Below are 27,978 nucleotides of genomic sequence, written 5' to 3' on the forward strand. Positions count from 1 at the left end.
GAATCAATTTTGAAAAAATAGATATTCTCAACTTTTTGTCGACTTGACAAGCGGGTAACAGATTCACAAAGGGGTCCAGATAGGGTCCAGAAGGGTGCCCAGAAGGGGTCATGAATGATCATGAGGGGGTTCGAGATCGGTTCCGCACGTTGTACCAACCGGTCGAGAGGCTTTACTTAAGGGAAGAAGAGCGAAATAAGAACCTTTTAGAGCTCTGCAAGCGGACAAAATAGGCCACTTTGTTAGCAAAATTTATTCAAATCCTTTCTCGGGAAGCTCAAGGACTGCAAGATTGAGAGACTGGGCTCTAGTGTAATCGTACACTGTGATGTCATGGCGGCCGATGGCGGCCCGCAAGTGTGTAGTAGTCGAAATTTACAAAGGTAAGGGAGTCGTTAGAACGCCTTTCCCATGTATAACTAAGCTTTTGAATACAGCGTTAACTCTTTTCATCTCTCTGAAGACGAAATAAAAATTATTTCGGTTATAAGTCGTAGAATGTTGTTACACGCAAGGACACCTTGGTCTACGGTCGGTTCGTGCTGCAAGGTGGACCTTACATGTAGCTGTCATTCTGTCATCGCTTTTTTCCCCACGATTCAAGAGATCAAAACTAGCAATTACTGACTCAGAGCACTACACCTAAAATTTCTTAGCTAACAGGTCTTATAGGTATTGTGCCCATTTGAAAGAAAAGTAAAAAGTCAAAGTCTTCATTCAAGCGGGAGAGTACAAAACATGTCCCGCTCCTTGGACCGGGTCCATGGACCCCCTATTTTTACCAGCCCATGTAAACAAAGACTGCTAATATATGACCACGTGTACATTTTAGTCAAATGTTTTGTTGTGAGCAGTTTTAAAGAAACAAAATTTGTGATGTTATAAATAATTCGACTTTGGTTCTACAAAGGTGACAGTGTCAGTTGTAAGAGTTGCAGTTCATTTAGGCCCTGATTATGTCAGTTTTCATGATGGGTAAATGTTGCAGTTCATCACTAAATTGTTGCATGACAGTAAACACCCTCATATTTTTATAATGATCTAGAGATTAAGAGTCTGTTATACTAAGGCCCGTTCCAAATGCCGCTCCATTCATGTGCCGAACCTAACTGATGAGTTAAGTACAGCAGAAGAGCGGCGTTTGAATCAGTTTGGTTCAGCAGGTTAGGTTTGGTGCGCCAAACAACATTCAATTCGGCAGGGTCTGTCGCTCTATGCGACGTTGGAGCGGCAGCTGATTCATGCGGTATTCTCCTCGTCCGTCGAACCTAATGCATAAATTACTGTAATTTATTTTTCATATAACGGGACTTGTGATTGGCTCAAAGTTGAGTGGCGTGACTAGTCATCAAAGTCGTCTCTAAAAATAAAGACAACAAAATACCAGTATGCCTTCCATTTATGAGAAACGGGACTGTGTAAGCGAGTTTCTTTGGTGCAAATTCATTTTTTTGCTTTTTCGTCGTGATAATAGCCCAGCTTATTAGATTTCCCTTTAACAAGTCGATTTAACCGGGAGAAAACCTGTCTAAATACAAACACTGAACCTTGAGGTTGAATTTGCTTCCCTAAATATTGCTATGACAGCATGATAACAGCGAAATGTTAGTCACACCTTTTCTATTTGGACAGAGTTCTTGAATTCAGAATGCATATTTTCTCGTCGAAATTGTTACCACCAGCTTCCTGAATTAATTTTGACCCAAGTACACCGTCTGAACCAGCCGACGCTCCAAAGTCACTCTAAAGTCGAACTTAATCAAGTTTGGTTCAGCACATGAGTGGGGCGGCATTTGGAACGGGCCTTAGATTTTCCACCACCCCTACCCTTTATAAGGCTAATGCAGGTTCTTGCAATGTATTTAAGTCTTAACTGTATTTAATTGTTAATTATATAATCCCTGTTCATTATAGTTACATTGGCTGAAGAAATGCCATTAAAAAGTGACTTCATGAAAGATTGCAAAGCTGAAAATTAATTAAATGTTAATATCAATTTTTTCAATTTACTTATTTTATTTTATTTTTATTTTATTATTGTTTACTACCGTATTTTTAGGGGTATTAAAAATAGGAGGTCTATGGACCCGGGTCCATATTTTGATGGACCTAGTCCATGGACCTGGTCCACGAAGGGGGTCCATGTTTTGTACTCTCCCCATTCAAGCCTAGTGCGTGCCCAGTAGATGAGCACATTACCTTCCATTTGTGTTGCTTCAAGCTACTAGGGGTATTTCTTCTCCCCCTGGATGGGATTTCGGCGCATTGCAATTTAGCACCCAGCATTTAATTTGCTGGTACCCATCTCTACACCTGTATTGAGAGAGGCATTGCGAGAGTAAAGTGTTTTGCCCAAGGACATGACCTGTGCTAATAATCCAGAGTCGCAGTTAGAGCAATGCTCATGCCTACATCACTACACAACCACACCTAATGGGATGAGAAAAACTTTAGAATACTGCAAAAACAAGATATAAAATAGATAAATAATTTGTACAGTTAGAATGTTAGATTTTTGAATTCCAAATTTGCTGCTTATCCGTACTTGGGTGGTATTATTTTATTTAAATCATTAGTAGTTCAGTTATTAGTAGCTGAGTGCAACGTGTCTTGCATCTTCTGTTATAATGTCACTTATTATATCTCTCAGTTAGTACACACATTGTGATTGGTCAATTTAGCAGGCTGTATTCTCCTGTACAGCAAGCTAAAATTGAAAGTTGCTTTTGTTGCCAAACTGTTCTGTGATTTATCACCAAGTGTTCTTAACTTTTATATGGAAGTAAAAGTTTAAAACTTTCTTTTACTCTAAATCGTGTATTAAAGCACGCTAAGGACTTAAAAATGATTACAAATTGACTTGTTTTGCTTTCGAGGTGTGTCAGAAATTTGAACATGTTTCCTGTGAATAGAAATCGTTTCTGAACCCATCAGGCACACAGTAGAGATATAATAAATATCTCACTAACTTCGTCTTCTGAGTTCGTATTGTAAGTTATGGATCCTCATTTCTTTCCCTTCGATTTATGGCCCATGCACTTTGTACTTTGGCCATAAATTGATGGGGGAAAAACTTGGTCCATAACCTACAGTGCGGACCTTGAACTTGGTTAGAAAGAGGGATACATCCTCTGTAATTATGTGAATAATTTTTATAACTTGAATGTCTGTTCTTTAGATCTTAAATGCAGCTGCAGCCTTTAGGTAGAAAATTACGAGAATGCACGTAGAAATATCTAATTGTTCATGTACAGAGATGCTTGATTTATCTAACGTAAATAAAAATCTCAGTTAACATTGGTAGAAATGGTGTTGCAAAAGGTTTAGGGTGCCCTAACCCAAGATCACTCAGATCATTGTTCATCAAAAGAACCGATGAATCCGTGACCAGAGTGGATTCATCGGTTCCTTTGATGTACCATAATCCGAGTGATCTTGGATCACTGATCCTGATCCAGATCACTCCAAAGGAACGCAAATTCCTTTTTACAATTGGAGGAAAACGTGTCACATGTCGTGGGTCAAAACTCATCAACTCCCTAGGGAAACAACAACTTGACCTTTCGACTCGCATGTGATCAGGTCGTGCTCCTTGAAACTGCGGCAAATTTGTGAGCCAGCCGGCCTCAAGCAAACGATTTCTTCGCAGTTTTTTTTTATTTTTGAGTGGGGAGGTATAACAAAACACTCAATGACTGGTTCCGCGGGAAACAGTGACTTTTGTTTCCCCTCAACCTCAATGTTCCCATCGGCTTTGCCTTGGGGTTCAACATTGAGGGTCTTGGGGAAACAAAACTCACTGTTTCCCTTGGGGCCGGTCATTAAGTGCTTATTGATGCACGGTGAGGCCTCATGGTTAGTGAGCTTCTTCCAAATCGAGTGGTCTGGGTTTGAGCTCTGGCCGGGGACATTCTGCTGTGTTTTTTGGGCAAGACACTTTACTCTCACAATGCCCCTCTCCACCCAGGTGTATAGATGGGTACTGATGATCGTAATGTTGGGGGGGGGGGGACCCTGCGATGGACTGTCATCCCATCCAGGGGGGAGTAGAAATATTCCTAGCCGCTTCATTCTTCTAAAATCGGGACAAGCACAGTTGTGGTGGGACACTTGGCTTGTCTAGAGACTTATGACTATTATACAGACCTATTAATGCTGTCCATTATTTGGTGGTATTTGTTTCTTTGGCCGGTGTAATTCAGAAAAAACAGATGTTGCTGACAAGGAAGTAATAACCAAAATATGCTGATTTGATTTGCTTGCTTGCTTGCACAGGATAACCCTCAGTTATCAGGGGAACCCACGAAAATCGTATGACTTGTTTACTTATTTACTTGTTTGTTTATTTATTTGTTTACTTGCTTGCTTTCTTATTCATTTAATTATTAGCCTATATGTGCTTTACCCAACATAGAGGAGTTGAAAAGTTGAAAAAGTCATTAATAAACAAGTTATCTATAGGACTGAGAAAATTACGTAATAATTTTCCATGTAAAACGCAGAAATGACAACAGAACAGTATACTTAAGTGACACCAAAGAAAGAGTATTCCCAGCTGGATTTTTAAATAGTTTAATGATCTATTTTAATACCTCCTGGAAATAAAACACAAAAATTAGCGTTAGTTGAATTGTGAACCGAGTTTGCCCCAAGCTGTCCGGTAAGTGACAAAACCTAATATGATGTTGTCTTTGTCATTTTGTTAGGAATCTTGACGGCAACGTCAACTAGCTGCAGGTCTTGAAAGAAAATCAAGTCGAACATCCGGGTTAGCACCGGAGAGAATAAATGTTTTTCTTCTTAAAGTAGCCAGTCAAAACCTGCTGTGATGGATATGGCAACGAAGATACCAGAGCAGGCACACGAATGCCAGTTGTTTGACCAGTTATCAGTTTACAAGGAACATGAACGAACTCACACAGTAGTGAAGCTGTATTTATGCAAGCATTGTAACAAGTGCTTTAACCAATTAAGAAATTTTAAGCAACATGAACGAACCCACACAGGAGTGAAGCCGTATTCATGCAAGCATTGTGATGAATGCTTTAGCACCTCATCTCATTGCAGACAACATGAACGAATTCACACAGGAGTGAAGCCGTACACATGCAAGTATTGTAAAAGATGCTTCAGCCGATCATCAGGTTGCAAGAAACATGAACGAATTCACACAGGAGAAAAGCCGTTTACATGCCAGCATTGTAAGAAGGGGTTTAGCCTCTTATCAGCTTGCAAGGAACATGAACGAACTCACACAGGAGAGAAGCCATATTCATGCCAGTATTGTAACAAGAGTTTCAGCCGCTCTTCACTTTGCAAGCAACATGAACGAACTCACACAGGAGAGAAGCCGTATACATGCAAGCACTGTAAAAAGTGCTTTACCAGCTCTTCAGGTTGTAAGCAACATGAACAAACTCACACAGGAGTGAAGCCGTATTCCTGCAAGTATTGTAAAAAGGACTTTTGGCGCCTATCAGATTTCAAGCGCCATGAACGAATTCACTCAGGAGTGAAGCCGTATACATGCAAATATTGTGATAAATGCTTTAGCGACTCATCAGCTTGCAAGCAACATGAACGAATTCACACAGGAGAAAGGCCGTATCAATGCAGGCATTGTGATAAGTGCTTTAACGGGTTAACATCTTGGAAGCGTCACGAAAGAATCCACACAGGCAAAGATGGTGGTAAATGCTTTAACGACTCATCAGGTTGCAAGCAACATGAACGAACTCACACAAGAGTGAAGCCGTACACATGCATATATTGTAAAAACCCAGAGTGCAAGCGACTTGAAGGAACTGAACTCACACAGTGGTGAAGCCATGATACATGCAAGAGCTTGGAGCAATACACTGAAGAGACAACTTTTTAGAACGCAAGCGGAGTGATCAGTGCCTCATTAAAAACAAAAACAATACGCCTTCAGGAGCGAACTGCAACTGGCTGTGGTGAAAGACCCCGTGTGTTTTCTTTGACTGAAGAAAATTTAAGCCAAGTTGAAAGCCTCGCCTGTTGGATTGGTCAGGAGGAATTTAGTAGCGAGACAGCAGGGGCGTAGTTAGAGGGGGGGGGGGGGTGCTGTGGTTCCCGTGACCCCCCCTTTTGTAAACCTTTTTTAAGTAAACAACCTTCAACAGGTGGCAAAAACAGCATGACAATCTGATGAGTACCCTCACTTTGACACAGTTTGACCCCCGCTTTGAAAAATCCCGGCTACGCTCCTACAGACAGGTATCATCCAACGTTACGATGATCACATGCGATAAAAACGACGCTTATTTAAACCTTATCAATTTTTAAGCTACAATCCTAGCTTTTGGCTTGATTTCCTCTTCGTTGTGGGTAAATTACGTTAACTTTTTGTGAAAGTTTGTGTTTTAGGGAAGCCGCTTTTTTTTAAGCTAAGAGTGCTCTCGGCTTGTATGGTCGTCCTATTCAGGAGCATCCAAAGATAAGTTGAACTTTCAATCCTCTTCACTGTTGCCAGCACCTTGTAGTTCACACTTGACTGACTGGTCAGTTGGGAATCTCGTGTGATCTTTACGCAGTGACTGTAAATCGGAGAAATTGACATTAAATATAAGCTCTTTTTCGTGTCTGATCACACAATTATATCAATTTAGAAAAGAGTCCTAAGAAAATACGCGCGCTGATTGGTTAAAAATCGTGTTTCTATAACTCGATGGAAACACAGAACTAGCACGAGCTGTTGACGTAATGATGGCGCGAGCAAAGAGAATTTACTCTTTGATAATCAAAGTGAAGAAACTGTTTTCCTTTTTTTCGTCACGGTGTTTTCTAAAAGAAATGTAAATCATGTTCTCCGAGTTTCTATCGAGTTATAGAAACACTCGTGAAAGTTTGGGAGAACTCGATAGAAACACGGTACATGTTTTCTATTTCTTAAATGTTGGACAAGCTTTTGGATTACAGTATTGTAAAACACTACAGAGTGAACGAACTGGTAATCGCTCTGACGACAATTTTTGAGCCAGTGTGGGAATAATGTCGTTGCTATGAAATATGAGCCATCCAGTATGCAAGCAGACATTTACAGACTCTTACTGTGGCTTAATGTCAGAACGAACTCTTAACGAAAGGTTTCACTGTATAGCTTTATAGAGAGAAGACTTTGTGGTTTTATTTATCAGCCTGAGCGAGGTTGCCTCGTCTTAACTTAGCTTAACTCGGTAGTGTCTACTGAGTTTTGAAACTTAGAGAGTTGACGTTGTTAATTGTGCAAGCAAATGTCATTGTTAAGAACAGCTTGATGTAGTTAGCACAGTCAAACCTGTATTGGGCGGACACCCTTGGACCCGTGCTAGTGTCCGCTTAATACAGGGTGTCCGTTGAAAACAGGTTCCCGTAGAATTTGTCTTGAAAGGGTCATATTAAAGGAACTCAGTCACGGTTTGCACATTTTGAAAAGTTTGGCAATCCGTGTCAATCTTCGCTATCCTTGACCATCCTTGTTCCTTTACGGTTTATTATTATCTCTTTGATGTTTTTCTATCTAAGTAAACTATTATTTTCAGGTTTCCTTCCATTTAAAGGAGATATTTGTACGTGGCCAAAAAAAAAGACAAAACACCGTGACTGAGCTCCTTTAATATTCGTCAATATTAAAAGACCTTGAAAGGGTCAAATAGCATTCTCGTGAACGGTCGAGAACTCTGAAATACCTTTTTCCACAAACAATGACAAGTATCTGAGGTAAAGCGATTTATGTATACAGTGGTAGTATCTATATTGATCGAATCATGTGGAAGTTTACTAAATCAAACAAGAACAAAAGTTCTGTAAAACAAAACCGAACACCAAAATATTGCATTTCTGTGACAGCTCAGTTTGTTGCCAAGCTTAAATGACCGATCTACGAAAACGTCGACAAAAAAATCATGCATTCTTTTTGCAGTGTCCGTTTGATATGGGTTTCTAACAATAGAAATGGCCATAAAAGTCAAGTTTAAGGTGTCCGCGTCCGCTTAATAGAGGTGTCCGGTGAATACAGGTATTTTTTACAGTGAATGTGAGAAAAGAAAAATGGGACTTGCACTGCTGTCCGCTTACTAGAAGGTGTCCGCTTAATACAGGTTTGACTCTAGCTTGTCAATTGTGTTTCATAATACATTATGTTGATAGCTATCTGCGAGTTCTTCACGAATAATTCATCGGTTGCAGGTTGGCGAAATGGTAAGAATTCAGGGACCCGTTTCTCGAAAGCCCCGGAAACTTTTCGAGCCCGTAAAGCCATTTTTAGTCCATCTGTATCTAAAAGCGGAGAAGTGTATACGCCTGAAACTTCTTGTATGAAGGGTGCTTTTCTTCATATTGGGAATATGTGAATAAAACAGTTCTGTAATCGTAAGGTTCGAGATTTTGCCATGGCTTTACGGGCCCGAAAAGTTTCCGGGGCTTTCGAGAAACGGGACCCAGATACGGTAATCTAATCATCATTAATGGTTGTAAATGCTTATAGAGTATAATTATGTACATGTAGGTAGGCTATTGAAATTGTTTTACAGAAATAATTATATGGAAAAAACTTAAGGAACAACAGAATTTGTAAATTTTTTACCAGATACATGTAAGATTCAAGTGTGTATGAAAAAGTACTCAATAAAGTTTGCTATTATTATTATTATTTATTATTGTTATTATTATCATTATCATTATCATTATCATTATCATTATCGTTATTATTATCATTATCGTTATTATTATTATTATTATTATTATTATTATTATTATTATTATTATTGCTATTATTATTATTAGTATGTGAGCAGTTCCAAGGAGGACGGTCCTCGGTTGCACTGTTATTCTAATATTGCCTGGTACCTTGCCGATGTAGTTTTCTGTTCCCTTCTTGACAAGTCCGAAAGCTCCAATGATCACCGGGACAGTTGTTGTTTTCATTCCCCACGTTTTCTCGATTTCAATCTCAAGATCTTAGTACTTATTATTATTATTATCATTATTATTATTATTATTACTATTATTATTATTAAATAATTCGCCGAAGAGAAAAGCTTCGGCCAGTGTGAAACCCTAGCACATGACTTTGCAATATATCAATTAAAAGCTGTAAAAGAAAATCGATGGATAGAATTACACCCACTTATAATTACACCCACCTTTGCAGCTGTATACCAAATAGCCTTTAATTTGGGAACACTAGTTCGACTCCAAACGCGAAAGATCAGTTCATGGCCTTGGCAGTCACTTTGTTCGGATATGTTGGGCAAATGCCGCCCCTCCCGCGGAATAAGCTGGTCAGCGGAATTACCACAAAATGTCGACGATCAATCTTCTGATTACTGACCAGTCACTGACCGAGCGAGTGATTTTTTTTTCTCACTTAACCGCTACAACGCCTTCTAGCTACGCTATCACTTGTTAAAAAGAAGAGTGCACTGTGATTGGGTCGAGTCAGTAAAGGAAAGAGCTCACGCGAACGGCCTTGCACGGCGGATTCGCCCACAGTACGATTGACAGTGTTTTAATTTGACTAGGGACAGCATACTGATTTTGTTCAAAATGACAAAACTTTAATCCTATTTGGCGACAGCGATCGAGGGGCGAGTTGCCAACGCGGGAGACCCATTTTGCGCCAAATTAAAAGCTCAGGAGACAAAAAATGTTTCACCTTTTGTAGTTATAAATCCCTTTGGTGAATCCTGATTTATCAATTCAAATTTCAGGCGCACCGTCCGTATGGTCCTTATGCAAGGTGAAACTGGCCCAATTCCACAGCGGATGGGAGGTCCGTACGATATTTGTAAAGGGAAACAAATTCAAGATACTTTAAAAGGATTGTATGAATGATGGACTTAACCTGGAGTAACCCTCCCTTATATTTCCCCTGCTCCATTTTCCCTTCTCCCTTTCCAAAAAAACCCCGCTTGATTGCAAGTTCGGAGACTTAGGGCCTGTTTACAAGGAGAAAGGGTTACCCTAGTAAGCGGGTTACCCTAGCAAGCGGGTTACCCTAGCACTCACACATTTCCTCTTTTTTTTATTCGTCCTGTTTACAAGGCAGCTAGGGTTACCCGGGTAGGCGGGTTACCCTATTTGCGTGCTAGGGTTACCCTGGCAGGCGGGTTACCTTTTTTCCTTGTAAACACTCCAGGTAGGGTTAACCCGCCCACCCGGGTTAAGTTTCTAATTGTTTCCAAACCCTTTGAGTGTAACCGCGCACTAAGGTGGCTTACTACAGTTTTGATGGATTATAATTGCCCAACTTCTAACTCTTTGGAAAAATGTTCTAAGATGTTTTTCCTTTCTCTATTTACTGTTGACTGAAGTCTTTTAGCATTTTATGTGAAACTTGAACAATTAAACGTCAACAAATGGCCAAAATGAACGACCGAGTACCCAAGAAAAGACTGGGCACTAGTAGGTTAAATTACGTTTTTCTCAAAATCTACCCGTATGACCCCACCTCAAAATCTCAGGAATAAGAAATTGGCTCTGATTTAACATTCATGCAAAATAAGACGTGATTCACCCCTACAAATCGACTGTGAAAATTTCATCATGGATTGCACGGTAGGTTTTCGAGCAATCTTCAATCAAAGACTGGCTTTTACAACCTTGGACGAGAATTTAATTGTGCATGCCCTTTATTTAAGCGCGCGCTCATGCATCGCATGCGAGAAAGCAAAAGTAATTTAGAGCTTTTTTACCGGTTGTTTGTCGAGTTTTTTGTCATGTTTTTTTCGCCCTAGTCTTAAACACATGTTTGAACGGAGTTTGAAACTATTGCTACTTATACTGAAGTGATTTAATGCCTTTCAATTGCTGAAGTGGTTTTCGTTCATTCTTAGGGTTGCTTGCGTCATTTGTGCACGCGCGATTAAGTTGTCCCGGGTTGTAGGGTTACCCTACCTGTAAAATTTGGCTTGTAAACGTGGGCTATCTTTAGCCCTCCAGCCAGGGTTAACCCGCTTGCTAGGGTAACCCTCCCTCCTTGTAAACAGGCCCTTAGGATGGACAAGGTTCTGTTTCACTCCAGTACCTACCCTTCCCTTGTACATACCCAGTCCTTCCCAGTCCAACCTGTTCATCATTTCCAGAGCGAGCAAGAGACTGGGTTCCAATGTAATCACAGTAATGGCGTCCTACGTGTGAGTCGTTGTCGCTTTGTAAAGGTAAGAGAGTCTACAAAGATGCTTTCTTCATGCCCAGCTAAGCTATAGAATACAGTGTCACCTCTTTTCGTCTCACTGAATACAGCAAGGATCGTGCCTGTGTTTTTTATAATGTAGAAATTTATACATTAGACGGTAGTTCGTGCTGGGAGGTGGACTCGAGGTCAGTGCGTTTTCTGTCATTGTTTTTTCCATGGTTCAAGGGACCAAAACTAGCCGTCTGTATTTTACACTAGACGAAATATAAACGTAACAGTGCTCCGACTGCTTAAAACAGCATGTTTTTGTGACAGTGCAACGTACACAGCTTACAAACTAGTACTAATCAAAGATTAGAGCGAGCAGTGCGCTCACGCGCGCACTTTGCATGTTTGGTCTACTTTGGTGGCGTTCGAATATTGCTCGATAGAAAACTAATTTTGCTCGAATGACAGATAACGATCTGCACGTGAAGTTGAACTAGCCATGAATAGATTATAGCCTGCGGTAAAATTGTTTTCAATTAATTAAGTATTAAGTTGTATTGGACAAATTATTTTCCAGGAAAGGCATTTGAACTGTTGGTGACACCTAGAGTTCAATTTCAGATCGCCAACACTTCTAACAAATATTTCTTGAGAAAATAAAGTTTTGACCAGCGACCTGGCAAGACAGACTAAAACATCACAGCTCTCCCTAAATTTAACAAGGAGACACCAAGTGGTGTGTCGTTTTCCTGAAGGAATTCAGATGCTCTTTCAAAAAGAATTGGTAAACCAAATCAAGCTATAACAGTGCAGATGGCCAGTGAGAACTAAGAGATGCAGTGATGGGTGTATCCCTTTGGAGGACATCCACTTATATAGATGTAGTTAGACCCGTCAGAAGTCCATTTCTGGGAGAAACATAAAATTTTATTTTGAAGCACTTGAAAAAGGCTTGATCATGCTTATTTCTGTTATAAAGCACTTAATAAGGAATTGATAAGATATATTTTATTTGTTAACTAGTATATTTAAGAAGGAGTACTAAACTTTCAGTGTTTTCACAACCACTTGTCACTGATTTCAGTAGTTTGTCGTGACAACAACAACTATGAGTGGTTGAGGGTAATCTAAAAAATACAGTGTCACGGAAGCTATTCAAGTAACTGGTCAAATAATTTGTCATAATAATGTGCAGTGAAGAAATGTTGTTATTGCTGTTTTTGTTAAAATTTCAACATCAGTGATACTACTTTGTAGTGAATTAGCTTGGTTAACTCCCTTTGTTTATGTTTATCTCTGCTGAAATCTCATGATACAGAAATATGGGCTAAGCTATACCTGCTTGACCCAGAAACAAAACTCTGAATTATTTACCTATTCAGTTTCACAATTAATCAGGATGCCAGTGATATGTAGAGAGATGCACAGGTTTGTTAATGCAATTTTATTTACAGGATGAACACTTACCCTACTTACAGCACTAATATTATACTTACATTTACACTTACACTGCATTTGCTACTTACACTACTTATACTTACACTATTTATACATGCTCTAGTTACAATACATATATTACAATACAATCACACTCTGTAATTAATTAAATCGTCCATGTGACTTGCAAGTTTGATCTATGGATGTGAAATTTGTCACCCATTCAGAAGAAAATTACAAGGATGCATGTAGTACTATCCAATTATTTGTGCATAGTTTTCTTGGACATTCATTAAACATTCCTTGAAGCAAAATCTACACAACTTCAATGGGGGCGTTAATTAAGCTATTATGTATGTCACACTTACAATAATTGCTTTGCTAATGCTACACCATTTGTTAGTTATATTTTGTTTTGAGAAACTAATTCAATTAAAACATGATGTCAAGAAGGGGGTATTAACCAGAATATTTTTGTCCATTGTTTGCTTGCAGGGAATACGCAATCAGCTCACAGGGAAACCCACAAAATCAGTTTACTTTATTATTTTTTTTATTAAGGTACATATGTTTACCCTACATACAAATACACTTGTACACATACAGGGAGAAGAATCAATAAATGTAATTATATGACTGGGAAAATTAGTTCATTTCCACGTGAAACGCAGGCATAACTCGAAAACAGTAGTGACATAGTTTTTAAATAGTGAATAATTTATTTCAATAGCTCCTAGAAATTAAACACTAAAGTTAGCGTCGTTAGACGCTTGGAAAACATCTCAGTCGTGTGTGTCCCAGACCTCCCTGTGAGTAAGATGCAAAACCTAATACGACATTTTCGACGTCATTCCTTTCCAGGTTAGGAACATCTATCTTGACAGCACAGTTGTCAAGATACCTTGAAAGGAAATCAAGTGCAATAGTCCAATATCCGGGCTAGCGAAGGAGGAAATTCCACGTAACGCGGCGTCAAATTTAAGCCAATCAAAACCTGCTTTCATGAATATTGCAACCTTAGACTTAGGGGAAGGCACAAAAATACAAGTATTGCGAGCAGTTCTTTAATCAGTTATTAGTTTGAAGGGAGCATAAACGAACATACACCGGAATGAAGCCGTATATATGCCAGTATTGTAACAAGATCTTTAGCAAATCATCATATTGCAAGCAACATGAACGAACTCACACAGGAGAAAAGCCGTTTACATGCAAGCATTGTAAAAAAAACTTTAGCTTGTTATCAGTTTGCAAGAGACATGAACGAACTCACACAGGAGAGAAGCCGTATTCCTGCATGTATTGCAGGAAGAGCTTTAGCCGCTCATCAGATTGCAAGCAACATGAACGAACTCACACAGGAGAAAAGCCGTTTACATGCAGGCATTGTAAAAAAAACTTTAGCTCCTCATCAGCTTGCAAGAGACATGAACGAACTCACACAGGAGAGAAGCCGTATTCCTGCATGTATTGCAGGAAGAGCTTTAGCCGCTCATCAGCTTGCAAGAGACATGAACGAACTCACACAGGAGAAAAGCCGTTTACATGCAAGCATTGTAAAAAAAACTTTAGCTTCTTATCAGCTTGCAAGAGACATGAACGAACTCACACAGGAGAGAAGCCGTATTCCTGCATGTATTGCAAGAAGAGCTTTAGCCGCTCATCAGTTCGCAAGCAACATGAACGAACTCACACAGGAGAGACTCACGGTAGCAAGAAGTCTCGTATGTTGTTTTCCGAGACTAAAGAAAATTTAAGCCAAGTTGAAAGCCTCACCAGTTGGATTTGTCAGGAGGAATTAAGCAGCGAGACATGTCTCATCAAACATTACGATGAGCATATGCGATAAAAGCGACGCTTATGTAAACCTTATTAATGTTTAAGCTATAAACCTTCGTGTTCGCCTTTGTTTTCCTCGTTGTTGGTTCACCACGACATAATTTGTTCTGCTTAAGTTAGTGCTGGGGGAAAGTCGATTAGTTTTTTGAAGCGCGAAATCGAGCTAAGAGTGCCCAGTAATGGTGGTAGAAAATTGGAGCCCCTCTGAACCTGAAAAGAGGCCGGATATGTGGTCCTTTTTTGTTGAAAGCAGTCAAATTTTAGTTCCAGTAATAATGTTTCAAGTCTATATACAATAAGTGTAATGCACCAGGCTAGATATAGTGTAATCGCTAGATTTTAGTAATCTTCATTGTAAGCCATCCCTTGTGTCGCGGCTTTTTTATTTTTGTTTTATTTTATTTTCAGTTCAGTATCATTTTGTTGTTTTATGTTACGATTTTGTTTAACGTTTGACATCATCCCATTCAACAAATGTGTATTTGACATGATGATGGATGAGAATGCAGCCATAACACTACTGGAAAAAAGACCTGAAAAAATTTTCAGGCTTTGAACGGGATTCGAACCCACGACTTTTGCGATACCGGTGCAATGCTCTCCCAACTGAGCTATCAAAGCCACATGACAGCGGTCGTGTGTGGGTTGGCCCTTATGTTCAATGGACGTAATACTCGGCTCAAGTATGGAAATTCCATAGTAATAGATCTCCAACAGTAGTAATTAAATGTAGACATGCTTGCAATTTACATTGCACCGGTATTGCAGGAGAGATTTACAGTGAGCGACAAAAGTAGTGAGACACTTTCGGGTAAAATTCTATTTTCAGGTGTCTTGGAAACATTTCTCCCCTTTCCCCCAAACAATGTTTTTTTCTGACTCTGTGCAGATCGCAAAGTTTCCTAACTATTTTTGTTACCCATTGTAAGTAATATATCAGAGACATTTATGGGTTTAACATATACTTAAATAAGTCACTAGTAAATTTTGCATATTGATAGGAGGGAAGTAGGACTAAATGGAGATTGGTTCATAGTTAATATCAGTGAAAAGAGCTGAACTTGTGGGGTTGTAAACAGAAGAAAAAAAATTTACATAACTTCAATAATAATAAAAAAAGAGTCCAGCTTTAAGCTGTCAATTTACACATGTTATACTTCTTTAAACTGTTTTTAATCAATCAACCAATCAGGTCATTTTTCCATGCATTCTGGGAAAAATCACCTGACCTTGAACACAATTAACAATGCTACCACACCGATGCTCCCCCAGATTTTTTCTTTTGGAAAGATAACTGTGGCACAGGGTACAATAAAAACTGAGAATTATTTGGCTTTTTAACTTTATAAATAATCGAGACAAATTTATATATTATGTAGAGACTAATTAAAGGTACAGTGAACTTAAATTTATTAGGTACAAGTTGATATAATGATGATGATGATGATGATAATAATAATAATAAATAATTAACAAATTATTTACTTTGACCATTTAATACAAAGATAAAAAGTCGAGTCTACTTTCAAGCTTAGTGGCCAACAAAGCCAGTAAGCACACATCTTCTACTTCTTTTGCTTGAGGCAACTAGGTGTATTTCCAGTCCCCTATGGATGAGATTTTTGTCGATTGCAATGATAAACGTCAGCTTTTAAAGTGGCTAGGTCATTGTTATTCAGATGATTCAATCAACTGAATCAGAGCCCCTGGCATATAAATAGGCAAGATTGATTTCTGGATGTTATTTATTATATAATTTTGTCATGCAAGTGAGTTTAACTTGACAAACACTGGGCTATTATTTTCAGTTTTCCCTGTTGTAATCCATCTTAATCTTCTCCAGTTTTGCCCGTCCATGCCCCTATTTGGTTTTTCCATGTTTCTTTTGAGTTCTACGGTCTTGAGCTGTTATTCTCATACTATTACCAGCTGATCAGTGCTAAGCCTAAAAGTTGGATGACCTGGCCCTGTTAATTCCTGGTACCCATTTTTACACCTGGTTAAAGAAAGGCACTGTCAGACTGACAGGAAACTGTTTTGTCCAAACATATGACACAATGATCCAGAGTCCAGAAAACAATCATCACATTGCAAGCGACATGAACGAATTCACACAGGAGGGAAGCCGTTTACATGCAAACATTGTAAAACGAGCTTTAGCCGGTCATCAACTTGCACTGAAGGAACATGAACGAACTCACACAGGAGAGAAGCCATATACATGCAAGTACTGTAAAAAGTGCTTTAGCCAGCTATCACCTTGCAAGTGGCATGAACGAACTCACACAGGAGTGGAACCGTATACATGCCGGCATTGCAAAAAGGGCTTTAGACAATCATCGATTTGCAAGACACATGAACGAACTCACACAGGAGAGAGGCCGTACATATGCAAGCATTGTAAAAAGTTGTTCGGCCGATCGTCAGTTTGCAAGGTGCATGAACGAACTCACACAGGACTGAAACCGTATACATGCCAGCATTGTAAAAAGGGCTTTAGACAATCATCGATTTGCAAGAGATATGAACGAACTCACACAGGAGAGAAGCCGTATACATGCAAATATTGTAAAAAGAGCTTTAGCCGATTATCAAATTGCAAGAGACATGAACGAACTCACACAGGAGAGAAGCCGTATACATGCAAGCATTGTAAAAAGTCCTTTACAAGCTCATCATATTGCGAGCGACATGAACAAAAACACGCGATAGACCGTTTTTTAAAACGAAAGCAGCATGATCAGTATCTAAATCTAAGAAGTAATCTTCAGGAACCAACAACAACTCACGGTGACAAGAAGTCTCGTATGTAATTTTCCGAGACTAAAGAAAATTTAAGCCAAGTTGAAAGCCTCACCAGTTGGATTTGTCAGAAGGAATTAAGCAGCGAGACATGTCTCATCCAACATTACGATGAACATATGAGACAATAACGACACTTATATAAACCTTATCAATCTTTAAGCTATAAACCTTGGCCTTCCCTTTTTTCTGCTCGTTGAACGTTCACTACGATAAAATTTGTTCTGTTCAAGTTAGTGCTTGAAGAAATTCGACTAGCGTTTGCGCGATTTCTCTAAGAGTGTTCAGTAATAGCGGTAGAAAATTGAAACTTCTCTGAACCTGCATTTAACCAGACATTCAGAGAAGAGGCCCAGTATGTGATCCATTTTTGCTGAAAACAATTTAATTTAAGTTCCATTAATAATATTTCAGGTTGTAATAAGCTTAATGCATAGAGCTACAATGTAGATTCAGTGTAATCACGACATGCGAGGTATCTTCAAGAATCGCACAGGAGTTAAGCCGTACAGAAGCAAGATGATCATAAAAAGAGCTTTTGCCAGTCAACAATTTGGAAACAAGGTGAAGGAAGACATGCAATAGACAGTTCTTTAAAATGAGAGCAACAAGATCAGTACCTTAAACTAACAAGGCACCTTCATGAGCCAACAACAACTCGCCGTGGCAAAAAAGTCTCGTATGCTGTTTTCTTTGACAGAAGAAACTTGGAGCGAAGTTGAAAGCCTGACCTGTTGGATTCGTTAGAAAGAAAGTTAGTAGCGAGGCATGTATCCTTCGACTTTACAATGATCACCTCAATGGTCATATGACATAAAAACGACGCTTATGTAAACCTTATCATTCGTTAAGCTTTAAACCTCCCTCTTTGTATTTTTCTCTCGCTGTAGTTTCACCACGTCACAATCTGGTCTGTTAAAGTTTATAGTTCTTGAAGGTCGATTAGTTTTTTTTAATGCCAAATTGAGCTAACAGTGTTTTCGGCGGTAGAAACTTGGAACTTCTCTTTACCTTTTAGGAGTTTAGGATTTTAGGTTTTTAAAGAATTAGGATTTTAATTTTAAAGTATTGTAAAGCGCCATGGACAATTAGTGGAAAATGGCGCTATATAAATGTATATTTATTTATTTATTTTATTTATTTATGCAGCAAACCTGGCTTCCAGAGAAGAAGTCCCGTATGTTATCCTTTTTGGCTGAAAGCAATCGAGTCTAAGTTAAAAGCTTATTGTACCGGTACGTAACGTTTTCGAGTTTCAATAAGCTTAATTCACAAAGCTAGATATAGTGTTGTAATCAATAGATGTTAATTCTCTTCAAAACTGGCATTAACACTCACCGTCTTGGGCCACGATTTCTTTGTTTTAATTTCATTTCAATTTCGTGATCGTTTATCACTTTTTGTCTCAAGTTTTTTTAAGCGTGACATCGCCACCTTCAACAAGTGTATATCAGAGTTGACCCAAGCAAGTGGAAACAGTGGTTTTCCACGGCTTGGACCTTGCCACCTTGGCTTTCAGTTTGGACTATGTTATAGTCAAATCACAGCTACGCTAAACTTAAATTTATTAACTACAAGTTGATATAGTAATAATAATAAATAATTAACAAATTATTTATTGTGACCATTTAAAACAAAGGTAAAGAGTCTAGTCTGCTTTGAAGCCTAGTGGTTAAGCAGGTAAGCACACATCTTCTACTTCCTTTGCTTGAGGTAACTAGGTGGATATCTACTAAGAAAAGACAACTTTTACCAAAAAAGCAAAGCACACTTCCCTTACAACAATCTGCAGAACCACTATGTTCCCGGCATCATTATTTTAATTGTTTCTTGGTATCAAAAATTAAAAGGGAAAATTGCACCTCAATATAAAACCGAACTGGCCCACACACGAAAGCCCATCCCTGTTTCCGCAGCATAAAGCAACACGGGGTGTTGCTTTATACCTAGATGGCATGGGACGTCGGGCTGCCAAAGGACACACGAATTTCAGATACCTTACTAAAGAGAATGAGAGCAGAAGAGGCAACTTTTTAGTGCACTAGTGTAGCAGGCAAAGTAGGCCATTTTGCGAGCATAATTTATCTTAAGGACGTTCGCGCTAATTGTTTCTGCGCATCCTTACTGCTCATACAAATTCACACCCCACGTCATGCATGAAAGCGCGCGCGCTAAGTAATAAAATGAACAATGAAAGCGGAAAATGATCCTCGCAGTAAATTTTCCAATTTAAGCAATTGGAAAGAAGAAATATCTTCCCGTGAGGAGTGAAATGATGTGAAGTATATATGAAGTAATCTGGCCCTATACCCACTTAGGGTTATGGTCAAAATCGATCATATTTGAAATAATTCATATTTGAACTGCGGTTGTACATGAAAATGAAAAATGATCACCGCAATAAATTTTCCAATTTAAGTAACTGGAAAGAAGAAGCCTGAAAAAATCAGGGCTTCAACGGGATTCGAACCCGTGACCTCCGCGAAATACCGGTTTCAAATACCTCTTGAAGGGTGACAATTTACGCAACAGACCCATCTCTACAAAATATGACTACTAGAAAGTAAGATCGTTTGCCTCCGTTGACTCACCTTCGATATTTTTACCTATAAACCCCTGTAGACCATGTTGAATTACGTGCGCCAATTTTTCAAAATAGGGGTAGTTTTCCACACGCTTTATCTCTGAAACGACGTCGATGATCCCTAATTATTTTTGCATTTGTGACACAAGCAACTCATCTGACTGCAGTAAAAATTAAAACAAATCTACCGACTGGAAAATTTTCGAGCGAACGTCCAGGCCTCAAAAACAAATGTTTGCGAGTTCGTTGGTGGCGAAGTCGTAGATTACGAGTAGTCCCTCTTTCGCTTTGTCCGTCATGGGTGACGCGAAAGAAAACTGCGAGAAAAAAATAGCCGCGCGAACTCCTGGGGGCGTTTTTCGCGCGGCCATTTTTTTCTCGCAGTTTTCTTTCGCGTAACGCACGACAGACGCGAAAGACGGACTACTCGTAGTCTAGCGAAGTCGTTTCGAGGCGACCAGATACGGTCCAGTTTCCCCAGTCTCAAAACATGTTTTGGAAGTAAATCGCATTCGTTGTTTTTCGCGAAAACAAGGATGTTTAATTTCTTTGGAATAGTCAGAAACAGTTTTTGTTGCTCTTCGACTGTGCCATATCCGCAGCACCTCCCCACATTATTGTCTAAACATTCCTCCCCACCCGACTGGAAGATCGAGAGACTGGACTCTAATGCAATTACTGTAATGGCGTCTTTCAGGTGATTTGCTGTCCAAGTTGTTGTCGCTCTATAAGAATGCCTCTTTGATGTCTAAGGTAAGCTAAAGGATACAGCTTCACCTCATTTCTTTTTCAGCCAATGAAGAAAAAATATTAGCGGTGTTTTATACGGTAAAAGGGAATGATTTCGAAAGTAAAGGGTCGTTACTACTTTTGGGGAGCAGAAACCTCATATAAAGTTGGTGCTGCTCAGCTCTTTTAACGAAAAAAAAAAACGGAATTTCGTGCAAAGAGCTTTTCAAAGTTAAGATGAAATGTTTCGTTACTATTTGAATTTATGTTCCTGCTACATAATGATGAGCTTTTCCGTTGACTGTGTTGTCAGTGGTCAGCAGGAAAGCTATTGAAGCTACATGTATACCTTAAACTGTTTTTTTCTTCATGATGCACTGGTACATTAGTCTGGTGTATTGATATCATTTCAGTTGAGATTTAGATTTTAGTTTGAAGAAACACGCCTCAACATAAACTGATGAAACACAAATTGACATTACACAATGCTTTGTGGCATAAGTGGGATACCTTTCCTTGTTGGAAAGTGCCTTAATTAGAGTTATAGAGGGGTTTTGGCAAAGTCCTGACTCCCTATAAAATCAACTTCATCATCATCATCATAAGCTTTATTTATGCACGCTAGACACTCTAAGAGCGTTTACTTTGGCTGCGAAATGCCATATCAAGTTGTTCTGCACAAGAAAGCTTATTGAACACAATAAACACAAGTGAAAGAATCAGGATATTTCAACACAAGAGTTTCGCTTAGATGTTTACTATTCCAGCTGCATCATTACGTATCCTCTTTATCCAATTGCTTGTTGTTTGGCTCATCTTCAAAGTTCTCTTTGCGATGATTCTTGATTTTTTCAAAATCTGAGGTGTTTACCTCAGCATCATAGTTTTTAACGCAGGCCCTGGGAACAAGATTGTTGTATTCTCATCCCCAGTTTCCACTGTCTAAGCTAGGGGTTCAGCTGACTAGAGAGCAGTGTTTTGTTGAAACCCGTTATAGAGTTACTGTAAGTAACTTTTACTTCAGTTATACTATTGATTCTTGGTCTCACTACTTTTAGGGAGTTGCCACTTTTGGGGGATTGCTACTTTCAGGATCTATTAGCCTCTTTAGAAACTTTAATTATGAAAAAACAAAGAAGAATGATCAACTTTATCAAAGTATGTTTATTAACTACTTATGTGTTCAAAGTAAACTCAGACTTTCATGTCAACCACCATTATGGATGCAAAGCTTTATGTCACATTTTTTCAGATATGACTTGTTGAAACAGCTTCATAGCTGTGACAACCAAAGAAACTGTTAGAAACAGAATGAAAAATGCCTCAAAGATGAGATAAGCAGTCCTTAATAAATAACTTACATCAATTTACATTCAATCAAGCGAGACTCTCAAACATTGGGGTGCTGAGACTGTGCCGTATGGACTGGAGATTATCTTTTCTAATTTGGTTGTAGAAGTAATTGTGGAGTTGTTGTTGCTTAACATCCATTCTTGTGACTTTGCCTTGACTTAGCTATATATGATTATCTTAATTAATTTGCTCATGTTACTAACAACAACTTAATAATAGTGTCACCAATACCTTATCAGAACAGGTTAAGTTATTGCTTATACCTGGCAACTGGCTGTGGGATCTCTGGATCGTGTTTTCTATTCAATTTCATAATATTTTGGAGGTACAGTGGCCAAATAGTTAGTGCAGTGGACTCCAAGCTAGTGGTCCAGATTCAAACCCTGGTCAGGGTCATCTTGTTTTGTTGTTGGGCAAGACTTCTTTACATTCACAGTACCTCTCTACAACCGTGCATATAAATAGCCCATTAAGAGGTACTGGCAAATTTACTGTGGGTAATCCCGCAATGGACTTGCACATTATCCAGGGAGAGGTATTCCTTGTGCTTCTTGCTACGGAAACTAGGATTAACTCACTTGACTTGTGAACAGATAGGACTTTTTCTGTTTTCCACCCGTGGCTCTGGTAGCCACTCTTGGAAATTACTAAAAAGTCCGATTTGTTCATGCATACAGTTAATCCCAATCAATTAATTGTTTCTAGAACAGATGGATTTCCTATACTGATTAGGATGCTGATGATATGTACAGATGTGTATGACTTAAACGTAAACTTAAATTGCCAGTAAAATTTAACAACATGTGATTTAGACTGTAATTGTACCTGTAGGAGTAACCTGCAACCAGGTGATCTTTTTTCTGGGGGTAAATAATGGAGAAGAGATTCTTGTAGTTAAGACCCGTGAAAAGCACCAATGAAACATGTGACTGGGGTACTGAACATGAGAAAATAGTTTACCCAACTGCAGTTAAATCAATAGTAATAAAACTGTTTTCCCAACAATTGAAACTTAAACTTTGAATAATTTGCCATTTAATCTTTGTAACTAATAAGGAAACACACAGAATGTGTGGAGATAAACTTGGGCCAATGATAAAAGGACATTTTTGAACTAAAAGGTGATAATTACTTATGCCCAGTTGACAGAAAGCTTAAAAGTGAAGTCTGCATTCAGGTCTAGTGGCTCAGCAGATGAGCTATTTCTTCTATTAGCTTTGCTATTGAAGCAGCAAGACTTATTTCTTCTCTGGATGGGATTCTAGTCCATCGCAATGTCAACCCCCCATGTATGATTTACTGGAATCCTTTTTGACACCTTGAAAGAGAGAACCACTGTGAGTATAGACTAAGAGTGTTTTGCACAAAGACATTACACAATGACCTGGTCAGGGTTGGATTCCAGGCTGCTTGAACCAGAGTCCAACATGTTAACCATTTGACCCCTGCCCCTTCCACATTTAAAATGAATATGTTGCAAAATATACCAAAATGTGATGAGAAAAAAACCAATAGAAAAGCACCCTAGTAGCTGAGTTACCGGTATTAGCTTTTTGTGCATTTATGTGGCCTTACATTCTCTGTTATGACATGCCAATTGATACAATCTCTGTAATGAAATAAATCATCTGTGTAGCTTGCATGTTTGATCTATGGATCTGAAATTTATAATTGGCCTTTAGGGAGAATACTGTGAAAATGCATGGAGAAATATCACTATTAGTCGTGAATGGGGGTGCTTGATCATAATTCATTTATTTATTTGATCAAAAAACTCAATTAATGGTGGTAGTAACCTGCGAATGCAGACTTATTTTTGGCTGTCGCTTGTCTCTGCTCTAAGCATTTTTGGTGGGCCGGAAATAAGTCTGCATAAGTCTGCAAATGAATTATGATCAAGCACCATAGCCTGTGTTCACAGGCTATGGTGGTAGACATTGGATTACAAAAAGCCCTGTGCCCTTGGGTGTGTAAGCCTATTAACTGAGCTTTGCTAAGATTGAACATTGGTCAGTGTTGATCTCAAAAAGATGTACAGCCGTAATGTCTGCAATGTGGGAGCAGGTGTATAGAGCAAGTGATAAATAACCTTGATATAGATGTCAGAGCTCTAGTTTCCTTGGAGCTTAATGAAACTCTTCTTTTCTTTTTTGAAAGAAAAACCTACTAAACTTGACGGGATGTAAACATGCTATCCAACAGTTATCAAAACTATAACAGGGAAGATAATTAGCCAATTGCTTTGTTGGACCATGTTATGATAACTGCATTATTATACTAAGAAAGGCCCCATTCTAGATGTTTGAAACCAATTCCAGCTGACAGATTTGGTACATAGAGGATGAATGATGATCTGAGAATGTTCATTGTGTCGAAATTCAGACAACAATTGGAAAAACCAGAAGTTATATTTCGGTAAGAGCTATACCATCATCAGACTAAAACATGCATGCAAGGCAGCTCTTAAATATGGTGTTAATGGCAAAGAAGAGATGAAACAAAAAGTAATACTCACGAGAAAAGGCAAAGTTCTCTGCGGGACTTCAGTCCTTTGAAGTCTGGAGATTGATTTAAAGTCTATTAATGCTGCACCATTTTTTGGTAATATTTTCTTTTTGGACCAGTGTAATTCAGAAAAAAAGATGGTGCCGACAAGGAAGTACCTACAAAGTTTTTTGATTCGTTTTGTTTGCTTCCACGGAATAGCTAAAAACTTGGCAGTCTTTTCATTGGGAAGCCCACCAAATCAGTTAACTTTATTAACATTATTTTCCTATTGAATTGCATGTGCTGGGTTTAAAGAGTTTTAGACTGCGGCAGTATCTCAAACCTCAAACATTAAGACCCATCCACGTAGGTTTTAGTATAAAATGTAAAAATGCACAGCTATTATGATAGCAAGCAGTATCCAAACCTTTACACTGGGCCCGTAAAGTTTGATTACTCTAGTGAGAAAGTATTCACGCAAGTCACAGAAATATCTAAAGGTAGTAATTACCGTACTGGTGACGTAATCCTTACAAGCCAGTCACGGCTAAGTTCATGTTTGCGATAGGAATAGTTCATTCTCCTTCAGATTGCCGTAATTAGGTTCGAACTAAGCTCGTTTGAATGACTCGATACCGAAATTTAATTATATTTTAAAGTAACCGAAAAATATTCAGTATATTGCAGTTGGATCAAGGAATGCAGTGGGTCTGATCAAGCTCTTTACTTTCAGGAATTTGCCAAATGGAGATTGCTGTTCTCGTCACTGTACGTGAACAAGTGAAAGACGTGACGATTAAGTTTCTGGTTTACATGTTGTATATTGTGTACTCGCTAGCCTAAGGTGTAATGCTGGTAGACTTACTTACTTACTTAATCCTCTTCGTTCCTAAGTGGAACATAGGTCCTCAACTAGCGCGCGCCACCTAACCCTATTTTGTGCAGTGCCTTTTGCCTCATTCCACGTAACATGCTTCGCCGCCAACTCTGCCATTCTCGTGCGCCTCCAGCTGTTTTGGGGTCTCCCTCTCTTTCGCTTCCCCTGTGGGTTCCACTCTAGTGCCCTCTTGACTACGTGTCCATCTGGTTTCCTCAGTGTGTGGCCGATCCAGCCCCAAGCTCTCTGTCTTATCTCTTCCTCTATCGGTCGTTGCCCTGTTTGACTCCAAAGGTCCTTGTTGCTGATTTTTCTAGGCCACCAAATCCGCAAGATGTTCCTCAGGCTCTTATTGATAAACACTTGCAACTTCTGCTCCAATCCCTTGGTCAGCCTCCAAGTTTCAGAACCATACAAGAGCACCGCCTTCACATTTGTCCCAAAGACTCTCAGCTTGGTCTTGGTTGTTAGTGCCGTGGATCGCCATATTGGTCTCAGCATCGCAAATGCCTGTCTTGCCTTTCCAATTCGTGCCTGAATGTCCTCGTCAGTGCCTCCCTTCTTGCTTACAATGCTCCCAAGGTATGTGAACTCATCCACTTCCTCAACCCGCTTCCCAGCTACCGACACAACATCACCACGTTTGGTACCAATACGCATCAGCTTTGTCTTGGTGGCATTGATCTTCAGGCCTACCTTCGCACTTTGTACCTCCAAGGCTCGTGTCTTATCCCTCATATCCTGTATTCTGTGCGACAGTAGGGCCAGATCATCGGCAAAGTCAAGATCTTCTAATGATGTCGTAAAGGTCCACTGAATACCTCTTTTAATGCTGGTAGAACACAGAAAGAATATATCTCAAACCTAAGAAAGGGCAGAGTATTGCAAAATTTAAATTGGGTGAATAATATATTTCAGTATAGCTTTTGGCAACGGAAAACAAAATTGGTATCATTCGTCGCATCGCCGCGCTGTTAACAAATGTGAACCAGCCTGTCAGTGAAGTAAAAACCTCTCATGTATTTTTTGTCATTTCTTTAGGAATACAGAAGAAAAATCTACGTTGACAGCAAAGTTGAGAAGAATCCTTGGTACGCAATCAAGTCCAACATCCGGGTTAGCGACAGAAGGAATACATGTTTTTCGTCGTAACGCGGCAAAGTGCTTACGCCAATCATAACCTGCTTCGACGGATATGACAACCAAGGTACCAGAGGAGGCGCACGCATGCAAGCAATGCGGCCAGTTCTTTAACCAGTTATCAGCTTACAAGGAGCATGAACGAACTCACACGGGAGAGAGGCCGTATAGATGCAAATATTGTACCAAGTGCTTTAGGCGCTCATCATTTTGCAAGCGACATGAACAAACTCACACAGGAGTGAAGCCGTATACATGCAAACATTGTAGAAAGTGCTTTAGTCAGTTATCAAATTGCCAGGTGCATGAACGGATTCACACAGGAGAGAAGCCGTATTCATGCAAGCATTGTAAAAAGTACTTTAGTAGCTCATCATCTTGCAAGCAACATGAACGAACTCACACAGGAGAGAAGCCGTATTCATGCAAGCATTGTAAAAAGTATTTTAGTAGCTCATCAGCTTGCAAGGTGCATGAACGAATTCACACAGGAGAGAAGCCGTATTCATGCAAGTATTGTAAAAAGTGCTTTAGACAGTGTGGAATTTGGAAGCAACATGAACGAACCCATACAGGAGAGAAGCCGTATTCATGCAAGCATTGTAAAAGGTGTTTTTGTAGCTCATCTGCTTGCAAGCAACATGAACGAACTCACACAGGAATAAAGCCGTACACATGCAAGCATTGTAAAAAGGGCTTTGGTGGCTCATCAGATTGCGAACGACATGAACGAACTCACACAGGAGAGAAGCCATATTCATGCAAGTATTGTGAAAAATGCTTTGCCCAATTAGGAACTTGCAAGCAACATGAACGAACTCACACAGGAGAGAAGCCATATTCATGCAAGTATTGTGAAAAATGCTTTGCCCAATTAGGAACTTGCAAGCAACATGAACGAACTCACACAGGAATGAAGTCGTTTATATGCAAGCATTGTCATAAGTGCTTTAGTGACTCATCGGCCCTTGAGCGGCACGAACAAATTCACACAGGTGTTAAGAAGCCGTATAAATGGAAGCATTTCAAAAAAAGCCCTAGCCGGTCATCAATCTGGAAGGCACGTGAAGAAAGACACGCAACAAACAGTCCTTCAAAAGGCGAGCAGCATGATCAGTACTATCAACCAACAAGACACCTTCAGGATCCAGCTACAAGTCACGGTGGGGAAAATTCAAGCCAAGTTGAGCGCCTCACCTGTTGGATTTGTCAGGAGGAATTTAGTGGCGAGACATGTCTCATCCAACATTACGATGATCATATGATATATCGGGATATAGGGATATAGGGCTACGTCACTGCAAGGCATACTGAGTAAATCTTTCACTTAATTTTCCTCTAGTTGTATATTTAGTCATATATTTGTATCGAGCTTACTGGAACATGTTAGTTATAGTCAAAGCAGTTTAGTCCTTGGAGGGCGCCGCTTAGTTTATTAAAGCATCAAAATATAACAGTCACAATGCCGGAAGTAAAGTCGCTTTGAATTTTTCGTTTGGTCAATCGGGGCAAAACGTGAGTCCCAGGGAAGCAATCTCGTATGTAACAGAGAAGCCCGTTTAATACGGACATCATTTTGGGAAATAAAAGATTTTATGATAGCAA

General features: G+C 39.3%; 2 protein-coding genes and 1 pseudogene across 4 annotated transcripts; all 3 read left to right on the plus strand.

Moving 5' to 3' along the window:
- Position 1: 1 nt before the first annotated feature.
- Positions 2-6,013, plus strand: LOC149103985 (uncharacterized). Of its 2 annotated transcripts, XM_089274022.1 has the most exons (3): positions 2-383; positions 4,276-4,311; positions 4,707-6,013. In XM_089274022.1, exon 3 carries the CDS (start codon positions 4,829-4,831, stop codon positions 5,822-5,824), a length of 996 nt encoding a protein of 331 aa, XP_089130148.1. In that variant the 5' UTR covers positions 2-383; positions 4,276-4,311; positions 4,707-4,828; the 3' UTR covers positions 5,825-6,013. The 2 variants fall into 2 exon arrangements, with proteins under 2 accessions (XP_089130148.1, XP_089130149.1); XM_089274023.1 differs by lacking the exon at positions 4,276-4,311.
- A 5,067-nt stretch (positions 6,014-11,080) lies between these two features.
- Positions 11,081-17,113, plus strand: LOC110057723 (uncharacterized; annotated as a pseudogene). Its single transcript, XR_016202191.1, has 4 exons — positions 11,081-11,159; positions 13,058-13,123; positions 13,424-14,195; positions 16,597-17,113. The product of XR_016202191.1 is annotated as an uncharacterized LOC110057723 (transcript).
- A 3,335-nt stretch (positions 17,114-20,448) lies between these two features.
- Positions 20,449-27,978, plus strand: LOC149103986 (uncharacterized). The gene is made up of 2 exons (XM_089274017.1): positions 20,449-20,540; positions 26,275-27,978. Exon 2 carries the CDS (start codon positions 26,429-26,431, stop codon positions 27,659-27,661), a length of 1,233 nt encoding a protein of 410 aa, XP_089130143.1. The 5' UTR covers positions 20,449-20,540; positions 26,275-26,428; the 3' UTR covers positions 27,662-27,978.

The sequence above is a fragment of the Orbicella faveolata genome, unplaced genomic scaffold, assembly GCF_042242905.1.
Source record: "Orbicella faveolata isolate gen_17 unplaced genomic scaffold, um_ofav_v1 contig_35, whole genome shotgun sequence".
Taxonomy (NCBI): domain Eukaryota; kingdom Metazoa; phylum Cnidaria; class Anthozoa; order Scleractinia; family Merulinidae; genus Orbicella; species Orbicella faveolata.

Coding starts and splice junctions, on each gene's coding strand:
- LOC149103985 (XM_089274022.1), top strand. CDS start 4,829: ATGGATATGGCAACGAAGATACCAGAGCAGGCACACGAATGCCAGTTG.
- LOC149103986 (XM_089274017.1), top strand. CDS start 26,429: ATGACAACCAAGGTACCAGAGGAGGCGCACGCATGCAAGCAATGCGGC.